Genomic DNA, 14,054 nt, shown 5'->3' with positions numbered 1-14,054 from the left:
CGTTGCTCTCCTCTCCCTGCACCCCACACTGCCCTCCCGGCATATCACTCTGCTGCTGGGGGGCAGGAACAACTACCTCTGCCCCCTGCAACTCAGCCCGCCGCTGGGGAGGGAGGCCGCTGCTCTCCCCTCCCTGCACTTCACACCGCCGCTGGGGAATGGAGACTAGGCTCCCAATTCCCAAAAAATCATGCTGCTGCTGGGGGACAGGAACAACTACCTCTGCCCCCTGTAACTCAGCCTGCCGCTGGGGAGGGAGGCCGCTGCTCTCCCCTCCCTGCACTTCACACTGCCGCTGGGGAATGGAGACTGGGCTCCCACTGTCCCGCAACCGTAACTTCCGATGGAGGTCCACCCAATGTGGCAGCTGACAGTCACCTTCTGCCCGGTATAGTAGGGTCTTAGACATTAGACTCCTCACGAACTTCACGTATTTCTCAGCTGGATTGAATCCGAAGAAGTTCAGCCGCAACCACATCATACGGTCAAATTCCTCCACAGAGTATCTGTACTCCACTGTTGGTTCCATCCTGGTGCTTTTAGGGTCACTGTACTGAGACATGCGTTGCCCTTAAATTGTACAATCCACAGAAATGGTATCTCCTGTAGCTGTCCTTCTGGCTGTAGGAACGATCCCGCTGCTTGCCACCAACGTAACGGACCGTTTCTGCAGACAAGGGGTTAAAATCCGTTCAGTCGATATGCCCCTTTCCGAGAGACAGGCACAGCTACTGCAGAACACCAACCTCCCGAACTGGATACAAAATAGCACTCCAAACTGGAACCTCGCGGATAGCTGCCAGCAGACGAACAGGAAAAGCGTATCAGTCAGCTTACACTCCTGGCAATCAGTCTCCAACAGCATACAGGGAATCCCCCCAATAACGAGACAAGGCTCCGTCTTGAGGGTCAAGCAGTGCTCTGACTGTACTTCAACATAGTACTGCCCACAGGGTTTTGAAATCCAACCAATCAGTAATTCACAACACACACAATGTAAATACAGCAACCAATCGTTCCCGCCCCCTAGAGGACCAGAAGGGAGACTGCGACACAGAACAGATACAACATATCCCCACAATGCATCATGGTTTCCTCCTCTCTGCCTGGGAGACGACCGAAGACAATCCAATTATCTCTCAGGACAAAGGGGAGATCACCAATACAACAGGACAGACATCACCATTTAAACACACAATGGGACAATGGGACAATAGAACCACACCCAGCATATTCCTCCCAAGCTGACAAGTTACACTTATTATAAGTTGTTATAACTTTGTGAGGTTACATTGCCCATACATATAACTTACATCAATTTAAACAGTATAACTTGGGGGACAAACCTATCCAAAATTCCCTGGAATAGGTTCAGGGGTTTAAAAGTTACTATGGGCCATAATCCTGAGGCAAGAGGCTTTTAAACAGCCCCCTCCAAAACCCAGTGGCGAGGTTGGTTTCGCCACAGGAAGGTGTCATGTAGGATCTGCCACTGGCTGACATCGAGGTTACACAGGGGAGTACTCCTGTCCGCTCGGATCATCAAGAAATTTTATGGCCTTTTTCTGTTCGTATAGTTGGTCCAACATATGGAGGGTATAATTCCAATGGGTGGAAACGTTGCATATCAGCCTATGTTGGGGGATGCTGCTCTGTTGCTGCAGCTCAAGGAGGGTGTGCTTTGCAGTGTACGAGTGGCTGAAGTGCATGCAGTTTCCTGGCCATTTTTAGGATGTTTTGCAAATGGGTGGAAGACTTCAGGAACCACTTGACAACCAGATTGAACACGTGTGCCATGCAGGGCGCATGGCTCAGCCCTCCTCGACGCTGCACTGACTCCATGTTCTTCCCGTTGTCGGTCACCATGGTTCCCATTTTGAGTTGCCGCGGAGAAAGCCAGGATTCGAATTCATGATGAAGGACACAGAGCAATTCCTCCCCTGTGTGACTCTGTTCGCCAGGCAAACAAGGTGCAGAAGAGCGTGACACCGCCGTGCCCTCCACATGTGGTATGCTGGAGGGGCACTGAATTGTCCCTGCAGTGGAGGCTGAGGACACGATGGAGAATCAGGAGGCAGAGGCGGACATTGTTGCAGGACCAACGGCGTGAGAACGTGGAGGCCGAAGGGGCGTCACCTGGTTAAGTTGCTGGTGTGGCTGTGCATGAACCACATTTACCCAGTGGACCTTAAAAGACATGTATTGTCCCTGACTGTTGTTATAGCTCTACACGTTGGCGCTGGCCCACCTTCTGTTCTACATACGTGTGCAGGGCTGGTACTGCCTTTTTGGCAAAGAATTTACAGCTTGGGACTCTCCACAAGCCATCAGTTTTCTAAAAGGTGCATAGTCCACTATTTGGAAATGGAGGGACTGCAGAACCAGCAACTTGGCCAGGAGCACATTCAGCTTCTGCGCCTTTGGATGAGAGCACACATATTGTTGCCTCTTGGCAATTTCTTCGGTGATCGATTGCTGACGGAATGACTGACGAGGAGTAGGAGGAGGAGCAGGAGCATCCGGACCAGCAGATGATGGGAAGAACAGACAGCTCCCTTCGGCTGAGGTAGTGGAGCCTTGACTGCCTGAAATCGGGTGTGTGCCAATGGGTGATGCAGCGGTTGCTGCGACAGGCTGGACCACCATAATCAGAGCCACGGTTCTCCCAGGCCACTTTATGGTGATGCTGCATATGTTGATGCAGGGTTGTGGTGCCAACATTGGCACCCTGTCCACGCTTCAACTTCTGCGCACAGATTCTACAAATGGCCATAATCGCCTCCTCCGGCGGCTTAACAAAGAACTGCCACACCGCTCAGTAAGTTATTTTAGCCCCAATACTCCACACTGACTGCCTGCTACTGCCGCTGCTTTCCAGGCAGGTAGGCTGCTGAGAAGCTGGTGGTCTACCCCAGGCACGCTTGGCTATCGACCTCCCACTGCTGCCACTCTGCTGACTCCCGGCCACGCTAGCGACTTGCTGGCTCTGCGCCTCACGAGCAAGCTGCCACCCTTTTCTCCCAATGATACCAAAGCCCCTAATTTACCCGAACAACCAAGTGAGATCAGCAACATTATCATCATCGAGTACTGTCTGCACGTCACTGATGTCCTCCTCAATAGTGTTTATCGCAAATATTCTAATCACAAATTTTTATTGAGAATATCGGCACTTCGAGAATCCGCGAAGATGTAGAATATAGTGCTATATATTCGAAATCGCAAATATTCAAATTTTTTTCATCAGTAACCTCCTTTCTTGCTTGTGGACCAATGAGAAATGGCTGCAATATCAGAGCTTAGCAACATCCCTAGCAACCAATAGGAAGGTTGCCGACCCCTTACTATATAGCAGTGCTTCTCAAATAGTGGGGCGCGCCCCCCAGGGGGGGCGCCAGGCTCCGTAAAGGGGGGCTCGTTCAGGGCCGGCATTTGGGGTGTGCGGGCTGGGCGCCGGGCGGCCGACAGCTCGCAGTGTAATATGCGGCAGGGAGATGAGCGCTTCCATTGTGGAAGCGCTCATCTCCCTTCCTCTGATCAGAGGCCGGCGCAGGCGCTGGACGCGATGTACGGAGTGGGGGCCGGGGGAGGGACTGGGAGGAGGAGCTGGGGGCCGGCAATAGCGGTGGGGCGGTGCGGTCACTGTACTATAGCCCCGCCCCACCGCTCCCTCCGGTATACTAATATAAAATGTATTATTGAATTAAAAGTTATTAAACATGCCCCCCTCACTCCTAATAGTACCGTATATCCGAATTTCTTCTGTATAATGCCGGCAGGCCGGCCGGGCTGCCGGCGCGTCCCTCAGTGATGTCACGTGCCTGCGCCGCCTGCTTTATGAATGAAGACAAGTGACGTCACTGAGGGACGGGCCGGCCGCCCGGCCCACCTGCCGGCATTATACAGAAGAAATTCGGATATACGGTACTATTAGGAGTGAGGGGGGCATGTTTAATAACTTTAAACGGCGGCGGCGGGCACACGGAATCTGTGGATGGCACAGTTAAGGGGTGGGGGTCTGTGGATGGCACTGTTATGGGCTGGGGGGCACTGTGGATGGCACTGTTATGGGGTGGGGGGTCTGTGGATGGCACATATATAACAGTGCCAGCCACAGATCCCCCTGTAACAGTGCCAGCCACAGATCCCCCCATAAGTGTCCGTCATCCACAGATCCCACCATACTATTTACAGTCGCGCGGGGGGCGCAAAATGTTTTCTTCTTCCTAGGGGGGGCATGACAGAAAATAATTGAGAAGCACTGCTATATAGGAAAGTCCCCAGCAGCCAATTTCTGCAGTTTTTTTGCAGTTCTAAGGCCTCTTTCACACGGGCGTTGCGGGAAAATGTGCGGGAGCGTTACGGGAACACCCGCGATTTTTCCGCACGAGTGCAAAACATTGTAATGCGTTTTGCACCCGCGTGAGAAAAATTGCGCGTGTTTGGTACCCAAACCCGAACTTCTTCACAGAAGTTCGGGCTTGGGATCAGTGTTCTGTAGATTGTATTATTTTCCCTTATAACATGGTTATAAGGGAAAATAATAGCATTCTGAATACAGAATGCATAGTAAAATTGCGCTGGAAGGGTTAAAAGAAATAAAATAAAATTACCTTAGTCCACTTGCTTGCGCAGACCGGTATCTCCTTCTGTCTTGATCTTAGCTTTTTGTAGCAACAAGGACCTTTGGTGACATCACGGTCATCACATGATCCATCACCATGGTAAAAGATCATGTGATGGATCATGTGATGACCGGAGTGACGTCATCAAGGTGAGTTAAATATATATATATTTTTTTAACCCTTCCAGCACTATTATACTAAGCATTCTGTATTCAGAATGCTATTATTTTCCCTTATAACCATGTTATAAGGGAAAATAATAATGATTGGGTCTCCATCCCGATTGTCTCCTAGCAACTGTGCGTGAAAATCGCACCGCATCCGCACGCAACCCCATTCACTTCTATGGGGCCTGCGTTGCGTGGATTATCGCACCGCAACGCACAAAGAGGAGCATGCTGCGATTTTCACGCAATGCATAAGTGATGCATGAAAATCACCGCTCATTTGAACAGCCCCATAGAAATGAATGGGTTGGTATTCAGTGCGGGTGCAATGCGTTCAACTCACGCATCGCATCCGCACGGAATACTCGCCCGTGTGAAAGGAGCCTAAGAGAGAGAGTGAGAGAGAGCAGTGACATTACTGTGCTCTGTGCTTTCATCTGGATTCTATTACTTATCGAATTACATTATATAGTTAGCTATAATGACTGGAATTCTAGAATTTGCTAATTTATTGCAAATATTATGCGAAAAAAATTCACAAAATATTGCAAAAACAAATATTGCCTATGCCGCTCATCACTACTCCTCAATGCCTGCTCCCTGGCCATGACAACTAAGGGTTGTGTCTGACGAACCCACTGACTCTTGGCTGGGGTGTCTTTTGTCACTTGGGACTAAGTGGATGACCGAGTCAACCATTCAAGAACCGCTGGGTTGCTGGTCAAGACATGACCACTAGGTGACACCTGGAGCTCAGGCCTCTCGAAGTGACCCCTGCTGCCACCCCCCTTACTCTGCTGTTACCTGTGCCTGCGCCAGAAACATTTAGGCCTCTGCTACTCCCCTGTGCAGGACCTGGCTCTTCTCTGTCTGACATACTGTTAGATCAAATAAATAAATAAAAAGGAAATTAAAACACCCCAAAAAAGTCTGTAATATTTTCACTTCACCACTAGTGGTGGTCGAGCACCAAAGTGCTTGTGTGCTCTGGTGCTCGAGTATAACACTTCCCGATGCTCGGGTGCTCTACAGAGCCCCCAAACACAATGGAAGTCAATGGGAGAACCAGAGGGTGTAGGGACTCTAGTTCGGCTTAGGAGTCCCTGCTCTGACTCCATATATAGCTATGTCCATATATGGAATTAGTGTTTGGGGACACCCACTGTATTTAAATCAAATTTGGCGGGCTTCGTACTCACAACCTTCTATATTAGAGCCAAGAATCTTAAATGGCAGAATCCGAGATGGATGAGGCTATTTATAGGTCTGTGACATCACAGGGCTGGCTGGCTGCTGATTGGCTGTATGCATGGCATTGTGGGTGATCGCGCCTTCCCAGAGTTCCTTGCTCCATGTCCTCACACGTGCTTGCAGCCATTGTAGGCAAAAATGTGATTCGTTATCATGAAGCGTCAGGAAATTCAGATTCGGTGCAAATTTTATTTTTCCTGAAATTCGGATCGAATTCCATTTTGTCAACTTCAATTCGCTCATCTCTAGCCACAGACTATAAATTGAAATTTCCCGGTGAGCCGATGCCCAAGGGGCCACCTAAGCCCTCCCTAGGTTTGTAAAAATCTGACATTCCCAGAGTTAATTTTCTTCCCGATATCCGCCGTACATTTTGGGTCTTTAAAGATGGCTCCTGCTCCAGAGTGGAGAAAGCGCCATAGCCACAGGGTGCTTGCTGTTTCATACAGCAGACACCTACAGCTAATGTCCGGTGGTATGTGGAGAGGGCCATATAAGATTTTCAGGTGCTTAAATTCATTCCTTGTGAGACTGGGCAAGGCAGTGGAGGATTATAGGATGGTTGGTCATCACATTGCCTTTGTTTAAAGAAAGTGAAGATGAGCCTCAAACCCCTGTAGCCCGGTCACCAAATTGATTGGCTGCAGGGCAGGACACATCAGATAGCATTCAATGTTAACCATATGATTGGGCAAATGGAACATAGGATGTGTTTGCCCGGCAAAAGTTTTAAAAAACCCAACTAGTCATGTGTGGAAGCAGACTGTGTGTGGACCCCTGACATAACATCAGGACACAGCTCCCTGCATGAGATGATGCTAGGCTCTACTGGCACAAACTAATGAAACACATCTTTAGGGATGTGAGTTTATTTTTATGTAATCCCTTTTTCTTTTATCTATCTTGCATTGTATGCACGGTTGTTGAATCATATTAAACCATTAAGTTTAATAGCTGCTGTGTTGTCCTGTTGATGGAACCCGGTTATATGTAGTATTGTAATTTATTGTGTGTCAGCAGTGTATTGACTTGCCTGCAGTATCTGCGCAGTGGGTGGGATAGTCCTAGCCTAGGCAGGAGTTCCTGGGATAAGGGTGGGGTCCCGTAGGAAAGAATACTATATCTGGTTCTGTATAGCCTGGGGTATTCTGGGGACAGCCTTCTATATCAACCCACAGGGAAGCGAGCATATACTACAAACATAGCCAAGATGAGGGTGAAAGGAGGCGTTTGGCATAGTATGCCGTGATCACTTCCTATTGTCTGCTGATATCAGATCTCTTATCTCACCTGGGATTCAGCTTTCCCGTTATATCACCGTCCCTGAGTTAGCAGCTATTGGTATTGAAGATCATCTAAAACTGGATTACATGTATTGTATTGGGTTCTGGCTGGAGCCTCTGTCCCAGTTTCCAGCAAAAAAAGCCAAAATAGCTCTGCTTGCATTTTGTCCAAGTATCTATGATGGAAACCTGAAGGACGCCACCATAGTCAGTAGGATCCATCAAGCACTAACAGTGTCTGGCATATGCCAGAACAGAATATTGGAATTTCTGTGTTTTTCGACTGGCCAATATGCAAATAGTTATCTCGCAAAGAAGTGGACAAAGGAGAAGTGGCTTCCTATGAATAGTCACAGTCCTGGCAATAAAAGGTTTGTCCTTGAAGTTTTCTTGTTGTTAAATCCACCCTTCCGCAGAATTCTGTGAAGAGATCTATACTTACCTGCTCCTTGTTCTAGCTCCCGGGCCGTCTTCAATTCCAGTCCCCACCTATCAACTTCTGCACAGATTGAGTCACATGCGCCACAACAGCCAATGACTGGCCTCAGCGGTGATGTGTCCCCAAGCAGCATGTGACTGCTAGGTCTTCTGATGATTGGGACAAATCACCCCTAAGGCCAGACAACAGCTGCAGTGGCACACATGACCCCATCTGGAAAAACTTGACAGTTGGGAACTGGAGAAGCAGTGAAGACAGCAGAGACCAGAGCAAGTAAGTAGAGATCTCTTTATAGACATCACTGGGGTGTCCTCAATAAAAAACATTAGCAATACAACTATTTCTGTTCTTGTAGTTCAGCGGATGTGGACCCACTGTGTCTACTGAATGTCTTGGTTTGGGGCTAATCCTGGGGGAGTTGCCAAGGTAGACCCCTGATTTTCATCTTTTCAACCCCCTATGGGGATCTGGGACTTGCTGCAGAGGGCCAACAAGCTGGTACGTCAAGTAGTGGTCACAGTTCATTCAACGACTAGTGGCACCAAGTAGACAGACAAAATCATGGTCTGGGGAGAAGCCAAGGTCAGGACAGGCAGACTTTGTGCAATATGGTAGTCAGGTGATGAATCAGGGCAGGCTGCACAGAGTCAACACAGTGATTAGGCAGAGGTTGGGAAGAGGAGGACTCTGAACAATACAATGGTACACTATTGAAGCACTCAACAAGCTAGAACTCTATAGTTCAGACCCCTTCCTGTAGGGAAAGATGCCTTACATACCACAGGGAAAGCTGCCATTGGATGGGGACAGAATATCCTGTGTATATGCAAGTTTTAAAAGGAACCTGTCACCAGGATTTTGCGCATAGAGCTGGGGACATGGGCTGCTAGATGGCCACTAGCACATCTGCAATACCCAGTCCCCATAGCTCTCTGCGCTTTTATTGTGCTAAAAAACAGTTTTGATCCATATGCAAATGACCTGATATGAGTCCTGTAGCCGGAGATGAGTCAAGCGGAAAGGAGCCCAGCACCGCCCCGCGTCCTCCGAATCTCCTCCTTGCTGGCTGACGTCACAGAGCTGGAGCGCCGAAATCTCGCGATGTTCATTCCCTGTACTGGCATCAGCACAGGGAACGAACTACGCATGCGCTAGCTCACGCATCGCGAGATTTCGGCGCTCCAGCTCTGTGACGTCAGCCAGCAAGGAGGAGATTCGGAGGACGCGGGGCGGTGCTGGGCTCCTTTTCCTTTTAGTTTGTTTATTGAGTTTTTGGCAATGTGGTTTTACTTTTGTATTTTCCGCCGCAGTGACATATGGTTTCACAATCATTTCACTTTATGGGATGTGATGACTATGTCTGATGTGTCATGAAATCCAAAACTACAGTTTCTAACCTGAATGCGCTGATTTCATGCAGGTTTCACACGTTGCAAAGAGTCAAATCCACAATGAAAATCTGCAGCATAAGGCCACACATGGACGAGCGAGCTCAGAGCCAGAAACTGGCTGCGTCTGGCAGTGTGATTTCCCATTCTGACCTCCTCTGACAGGATTGTACGGCATTATACTGACCTTGTGTGACCTGGAATCTATTGAATTACACCGACATAATGCTGTTAGTGTAATTCTGTAGATTCCTGGTCTCTCAGGGTCAGTCAATATAATGCCGTATGACCCTGTCAGAGGAGCAGAGGTCAGAATGGGAAATCACACTGCCACACGCAGCCAGTTTGTGGTATCGAATTTGCTTGTCTGTGTCTGGCTTAAAAATACAATACTGCAGATTAAAAATCTGGTCAATTTCTGCTGCAGATTTTTTATTTTTTTCTCAGAGCATGTATGAGAATTACTAAAATCTCTTTCACTTTGCTTGTACTGTAAAATGCTGTGGATTTTCTGAATGCAGTTTCCGCAAGATGAGCACATACCCTTTATTTCAAGAGAAGGATTTTGAATCACCCTGATGGAATATGTGATCAGTAGATTGTGAACGCTGATACAACATACATGGACGGCGGCACCTCGTGTGTAAACTATGATAAAGTGTCACACACAACATGGACATTACATGTGACTATAATCCTCTTACCTGTAAACATTGATGTTCCAAGTCCATGTCCTGCAATATCCACTGTGAATATAAAACCAGGAAAGTCTCAGGTTACTCCACCAGAATCTGTAGTTAGGAATTAGATTAATCTAGGGGTTCATGAATGTGACAGGGGTGTGTGCACGGAGCTGATATGGCAGTGTACAGAGGGTGGACCTAGTACTGAGCCATAGTGCCTCTGTGTGCTGCCGTACTGGCTCTGTCAGACTCCATATATACATAGAGGTAATGGTACTGGGGAAAATACCATCATACATATGGCATGATACAGCGTACCACAAGCACTGGAGTTAATTACTTCAGTCTAGTACTGCAGCTGATCAGTATACTGTAAGCATGGCGGCCAGTGGCGCAACTACAGGGGAAGTGGCTGCTTTGGGGTCCGAGTTGAGAAGGGGCCCAGGAGCAGTGAGAGCTTCCATCAATACAGATGGAAGCGCTGATTGTTAGAATCCTGGGGAGCTGGCAGTCCTTTCACTCACTGATTGCCCAGATCCCTAAGCTCCTTCCTTCCTCCAGGCTGCTGCACTGAGTAGTAGTAAAGCATGAGGAGGCACAGTGAGGGCATAACTACTCTGGAGGGGGCACAGAGAGGGCATACCTACTATGAAGGGGGGCACAACGAATGCATATCTAGGAAGGGGGCACAGAGAAGGCAAGACTAGGGGGGCAAAATAGCATAAGACAAAATGGCAAAAGGGCATAACTAGTCTGCAAGGGGCACAGAGAGGGCATAACTACTGTGAAGGAGTGCATTGAGGGCATAACTACTGTGAAGGGGCACAATGTGGGCATAACTACTGTGAAGGGGCACAGAGAGGGCATAACTACTGTGAAGGGGCACAGAGAGGGCATAACTACCATGAAGGGGGTGCAGTGAGGGCATAAATACTGTAAATGGGCACAGAGAAAGCATAACTACTGTGAGGGGGCAAAATGTGAGCATAACTACTGTGCGAAGGCACAATGTGGGTATAAGTACTGCAATGTGGGACACAATGTGGTTATACATACTGTGAGAGGGGCATAATGAGGGCACAACTACTGTGAAGGAGTGCAATGAGGGCATACCTACTGTGAAGGGGAAACATGAAGGCAACACAAATTTGAAGGGCCCGCTGTGGGTGCCAAACACGTCAAACATGTCACTGCTTCTTTCATTTAAATTTGGCAGGTATGTGCCCCGGCCCCTGCCTCATATCAAGGAATGTCCTCCCTGACCTGCAGGTTCAGGGCATGAGGGAGGACAGCAGGGCAGCTGGGACTGGCAGAGTTGTGAGCTGCCCGATAGCCACCCCGGCCTCCTGTACTATAGCATGCATGTAATAGTATAGGAGGCTGGGAGAGGAAGGAGCTGACAGAGGCAGGCATGGCTACCCCAACCTCTGCCCACCCCTTCCTCTGTCATCCTTGTACTAAAGCAAGCAGTACATGGCAGCCTCCCCTCTCTGCAATGCTGTGTAGTAGTACTTACTCTGCCACACTTACATATGCACACGTGATGCCAGGATTGTCCTGGGCTGGCATCGAGTCGGTGCTTACGTACTGTAAGTGTGCCATAATAAGCACTAGTACATGGCAGAACAGCGGGGCATAGAGGTGAGGCTGCCATGCACTGCATGTTATAATACAGAAGGCTGACAGAGGAAGGAGTGGGCAGAGGTTGGGATGAAATGTCAAATCGCCCCCCTTTCCCAATTTTTTAGGTAAAAATAAACATAACCAAAAATGTTTTGCCATCTCCGAAAGTGTCTAGACTATTAAAATATAAAAATATTTTCCTGCACGGTGTAATAAAAACACGTGATTCGCCATTTTTAGTCACCATGTTCCCAAAAAATTGAATGAAAAAAGTTTTAGCTGTCAGAAAACAGCAATAAAATGAAAAAAGTTTTCTTTAAAGGTTTTTATTTTAAGTAAGTGAGAGGGAGGGGGCGTACAAAAATATGCATTGGGGCCCAGTCAGTTCTAGCTTTGCCGATTACTGCAGTCAGTCTACAGTCTGGTTTAATCGCTGCAGTCGATCAGTTCACAGTCTAGTGTAAACACTGCAGTCTATCAGTCCACAGTCTAGTGTAAACACTGCAGTCTATCAGTCCACAGTCTAGTGTAAACACTGCAGTCTATCAGTCCACAGTCTAGTGTAAACACTGCAGTCTATCAGTCCACAGTCTAGTGTAAACACTGCAGTCTATCAGTCCACAGTCTAGTGTAAGGCCCCATGCACACGGCCGTTGTTCACGGCCGTGTGCGGGCCGTGGAACCGCGGCCTGGATCCCTCCTGAGAGCAGGAGCGCACGGCGTCACTGGTTGCTATGACGCCGTGCGCCCCCTGCTGCCGGCACAGTACAGTAATACACTGGTATAGATCATACCAGTGTATTACTGTACTGTGCCGGCAGCAGGGAGCGCACGGCGTCATAGCAACCAGTGACGCCGTGCGCTCCTGCTCTCAGGAGGGATCCAGGCCGCGGTTCCACGGCCCGCACACGGCCGTGAACAACGGCCGTGTGCATGGGGCCTAAGTCCTGCAGTCTATCAGTCCACAGTCTATTGTAAACACTGCAGTCTATCAGTCCACAGTCTAGTGTAAGTACTAGCGTCAATCAGTCAACAATATAGTATATGTCCTGCAGTCAGCCCCCAGTCTAGTGTAAACACTGCAGTCTCAGTCCACAGTCTAGTGCAAACGCTGCAGTCGATCAGTTCACAGTCTAGTGTAAACACTGCAGTCGATCAGTCCACAGTCTAGTGTAAGTGCTGCAGTCAGTCCACAGTCTGATATACAGACGTGGACAAAATTGTTGGTACCCTTTGGTCAATGAAAGAAAAAGTCACAATGGTCACAGAAATAACTTTAATCTGACAAAAGTAATAATAAATTAAAATTCTATAAATGTTAACCAATGAAAGTCAGACATTGTTTTTCAACCATGCTTCAACAGAATTATGTAAAAAAATAAACTCATGAAACAGGCATGGACAAAAATGATGGTACCCCTAACTTAATATTTTGTTGCGCAACCTTTTGAGGCAATCACTGCAATCAAACGCTTCCTGTAACTGTCAATGAGACATCTGCACCTCTCAGCAGGTATTTTGGCCCACTCCTCATGAGCAAACTGCTCCAGTTGTGTCCGGTTTGAAGGGTGCCTTTTCCAGACTGCATGTTTCAGCTCCTTCCAAAGATGCTCAATAGGATTGAGGTCAGGGCTCATAGAAGGCCACTTTAGAATAGTCCAATTTTTTCCTCTTAGCCATTCTTGGGTGTTTTTAGCGGTGTGTTTTGGGTCATTGTCCTGTTGCAAGACCCATGACCTGCGACTGAGACCAAGCTTTCTGACACTGGCTAGTACATTTCTCTCTAGAATTCCTTGATAGTCTTGAGATTTCATTGTACCCTGCACAGATTCAAGACACCCTGTGCCAGACGCAGCAAAGCAGCCCCAGAACATAACAGAGCCTCCTCCATGTTTCACAGTAGGGACAGTGTTCTTTTCTTGATATGCTTCATTTTTTCGTCTGTGAACATACAGCTGATGTGCCTTGGCAAAAACTTCGATTTTTGTCTCATCTGTCCACAGGACATTCTCCCAGAAGCTTTGTGGCTTGTCAACATGTAGTTTGGCATATTCCAGTCTTGCTTTTTTATGATTCGTTTTCAACAATGGTGTCCTCCTTGGTCGTCTCCCATGTAGTCCACTTTGGCTCAAACAACGACGGATGGTGCGATCTGACACTGATGTTCCTTGAGCATGAAGTTCACCTTGAATCTCTTTAGAAGTCTTTCTAGGCTCTTTTGTTACCATTCGGATTATCCGTCTCTTAGATTTGTCATCAATTTTCCTCCTGCGGCCACGTCCAGGGAGGTTGGCTACAGTCCCATGGATCTTAAACTTATGAATAATATGTGCAACTGTACTCACAGGAACATCTAGTTGCTTGGAGATGGTCTTATAGCCTTTACCTTTAACATGCTTGTCTATAATTTTCTTTCTGATCTCTTGAGACAGCTCTTTCCTTTGCTTCCTCTGGTCCATGTCGAGTGTGGTACACACCATATCACCAAACAACACAGTGATTACCTGGAGCCATATATATAGGCCCAATGGCTGATTACAAGGTTGTAGACACCTGTGATGCTAATTAGTGGACACACCTTGAATTAACATGTCC

General features: G+C 48.0%; 1 protein-coding gene across 1 annotated transcript in view; it reads right to left on the bottom strand.

Annotated features, from left to right (window-relative positions):
- Positions 1 to 14,054, bottom strand: part of LOC122927086 — a 640,428-nt gene that overhangs the window by 399,543 nt on the left and 226,831 nt on the right. Inside the window, exon 10 of the mRNA XM_044278664.1 lies at positions 9,858 to 9,899. Coding sequence (XP_044134599.1) covers positions 9,858 to 9,899 — 42 coding nt within the window. The remainder of the gene's footprint in view (positions 1 to 9,857; positions 9,900 to 14,054) is intronic.

Source organism: Bufo gargarizans, chromosome 2, assembly GCF_014858855.1.
Source record: "Bufo gargarizans isolate SCDJY-AF-19 chromosome 2, ASM1485885v1, whole genome shotgun sequence".
In the NCBI taxonomy this organism is placed as follows: domain Eukaryota; kingdom Metazoa; phylum Chordata; class Amphibia; order Anura; family Bufonidae; genus Bufo; species Bufo gargarizans.
The sequence above is the reverse complement of the archived record's forward strand: the minus strand, read 5'-3'. Positions and strand labels throughout refer to the sequence as shown.